The sequence below is a fragment of the Apteryx rowi genome, unplaced genomic scaffold (assembly GCF_003343035.1).
Source record: "Apteryx rowi isolate R43461 unplaced genomic scaffold, aptRow1 scaffold_254, whole genome shotgun sequence".
Classification (NCBI taxonomy): domain Eukaryota; kingdom Metazoa; phylum Chordata; class Aves; order Apterygiformes; family Apterygidae; genus Apteryx; species Apteryx rowi.
This window is the reverse complement of record NW_020448908.1, coordinates 1,266,664-1,269,525: the sequence shown is the minus strand read 5'-3', so window position 1 is coordinate 1,269,525 and position 2,862 is coordinate 1,266,664. Positions and strand designations below refer to the sequence as shown.

The window sequence follows — 2,862 nt, the reverse complement described above, 5'->3', positions numbered from 1 at the left end:
GCACATGCGTGTGCATGGGGGACTGCATGCATGTGCATGCTGGAGTGCATGCGTGTGCGTGCATGCAGGCTGGAGTGCACGTGTGCAAGGTAGTGCACAAGGGGAGTGTGTGCACATGTGAGTGCATGCAGGAGTGCATGCATGCAAGCAGGTGTGCACATGTGCAGGGGTGAGTGTGTGTGTATATGCACATGTGAGTACATGCATATGCATGCGTGCAGCTGGGGGTGCACAGGCGTGCATGCATGTGAGTGCACATGGGGGGGGTGTGTGTGCACCCAGACATGTGTGCATGCACGTGTGCAGGCACATGTGTGCAGGCAGGCGGGCATCACCCTGCACCACGTGCTGCCCCCGGCTGTGGCCAAACTGGGAGCACGTCCTACAGGTGGGCAGAGGAGGGACCTGGGGTGGCCGGGGGCTGCGTGCCAGAGCCGAGCCGTGCCGGGCATCGGAGCCGCTCGGTGCTTCCCTTGCCGGCCTGCAGATGTCATTCGAGCCATCCGTGTGGCGAGCTGTGCCCGGTGCACGAGGCCGCACGCCGGCCCCCAGGCCAAACTCCCCCGGTGGCGGCTGGGGCCTGGGGTGCTGCTGGGGTCGGCGGGGCGTCCCCGTCCCCTGGGACACAGGGCTCCCCGGGGTGCCAGGGACGGACCCGGGGGGGGTTCCTGCCCCGGCCCCCCTTGCACAGGCCTGGCCCCCCATCTCTGCTGCTCCTGTCGCCAGCAGACCCCAGGGGCCTCCCCAAAGCCCCCCGGCGGCTTGGGTCACCGGGCACCACCGTGGCCAAGCCAGGCCCCGGCCCCTCAGCTGGACGCGCTCCGCCGTGCCGAAACGGGTGGCCACAGTGGTGACGGTGCAGGGGAAGCCGAGCTTCCACCCGGGGACGCCCGGGGGCAGCGTTCCCGTCCCCCATCCCCGGCTACGCCCCGGGGCCGGCGGCACCGTGGGAACCGCCTGTTCCTCTTCCCGCCCGCGGCCGGCACAGACGCAGCCGGACCGGCGCCGGGCGATGGGGCGCCCCACCGCCCTGCTGCTGCTGCTGCTCCGCGCCGCCGCCTCGGCGCCCTGCTTCAACATCCCACCGAACTCCACCATCAGCCTGAATTTGACCAACCGCGCAGCAGCCTGCCCCGTGCTGGACTGGGCGCCCTTCGCCACCCACCGCCGCCTGTACCTGGGCCACAACGGCATCGGCGCCCTGAAGCCGACGGCCCGCGCCGGCAAGGCCCTGGAGGTGCTGGACATGTCGCACAACGAGCTGCAGCAGCTGCCGCCCGCCTTCCTGAGCCAGGCGCAACGGCTCCGCGACCTCTTCCTGCAGCACAACCGGCTGCGGGAGCTGCCCGCCGGCTTCTTCGCCAACGCCACGGCGCTGCAGCGCCTGCGGCTGGAGGGCAACCCGCTGGCGGCAGTGCCGGTCGGCTCCCTGCCGGCCCGGCTGCGCCTGCTGGCCGTGGCGTGCCGCTGCGACGTGGTGGGCAGCGTGCTGGGCGCCTGCGCCTGCCGCCGGCCCAACTGCACGGCGCCCGCCTGCCGCTGCCTCTCCGACCGCGGCGAGTTCAACGCCTCCGAGTTTCACGAGCAGCAGTGCCGGCACAGCGTCGCGGTGCTGGCGGGCGCCGGCGTCGGGGCGGCCGCGGGGCTGCTGCTGCTGCTGCTGGTGGCCGCCGGCGTTGTGCTGCGGTGCAGGGGCAGGGGGGCCGCGGCGTGGCGCTGGGCGAAGCGGGAGCCCCCCGCCGCCCTCGCGCAGCCCCGGTACATCAGCCGCACCGCTGAGCCCGGGGTCGCCACCACCACCACTGCCACCACCACCACCGTGGGCACGGGCGCCTGCCCGGGACCGGACTACGAGAACATCTTCGTGAGCCCCTGCGGGCCCCCGGGCACCACGCCGCATGGGACGCCGGCCTGGCAGCGGGCGCAGGGCAGGTGAGCGTCGCGCAGGGGCTCCCGCCGCCCCGGCCCTGCCGTGCCATGCCGTGCTGTGCCATCGTGTCCTGTCCCTGCTGTGCTGTGCTCTCCCGTCCCGATCCATGCCGTGCTGTGCCACCTCATCCCCTGCTGTGCTGTGCCGTGCCGTGCCATGCCATCCCACGTTGTGCCATGCTGTGCCATCCAGTGCTATGCCATGCTGTGCCATATGGTCCCATTGCATCCTATTCCATGCCATGCCATGCCATGCCATGCCATCCCATGCTGCCTGTCCCGTGCCATGCTGTCCCATCTCATGCTATGCAGTCCGATTGCAACCCATGCCATGCCATGCCATCCTGTCTCATGCCATCCCATTATGCCATGCCATGCCATGCCATGCCATGCCATCCCATCCATTCCATTCCATCCCATCCCATCCCATCCCATCCCATGCTTTCCCATCCCATCCCATCCATCCCATCCCATCCCATCCCATCCATCCCATCCCATCCCATGCTTTCCCATCCCATCCCATCCATGCCATCCCATGCCATCCCATGCCATGCCATGCCATGCTGTCCCAGGCGCCAGAGCCCCCCGGGGCAGGTACAGGGCACTTTCCCACTGGCCATGATGGGGCATTGCCCCCTCCCCAGGACAGTCGCTCCGGTGGGGCCGGGAGCAGCCTCCCGCCRGCAWGCGGCCGTCCCGGCGCTGCGCAGCRCCCCGGGACYGGCGCGGGACTGYRAGCGCRACCCTCTGCCCCACAGCCCCCCGGCGCCGGTGGACGACGAGTATTTCCTGGAGAGCGACGGCAGCCTCGGGGAGCAGCCCATCTACGCCAACACGCAGCGCCCCGGCGAGGACGACGTCTACGTCCTGCCGGACGAGTGAGGGGTGCGGGGCCGCCGCCGCCGCCCGGCCGCGCGGGGGGAGCGGGGCTGC

The 2,862-nt window shown here is 70.8% G+C and overlaps 1 protein-coding gene across 1 annotated transcript; it reads left to right on the top strand.

Annotated features, from left to right (window-relative positions):
- Positions 1–987: 987 nt before the first annotated feature.
- On the top strand, positions 988–2,855 carry LRRC25 (leucine rich repeat containing 25). Its single transcript, XM_026067147.1, has 2 exons — positions 988–1,932; positions 2,688–2,855. Exons 1-2 carry the CDS (start codon positions 1,013–1,015, stop codon positions 2,809–2,811), a joined length of 1,044 nt encoding a protein of 347 aa, XP_025922932.1. The 5' UTR covers positions 988–1,012; the 3' UTR covers positions 2,812–2,855.
- Positions 2,856–2,862: the final 7 nt, after the last annotated feature.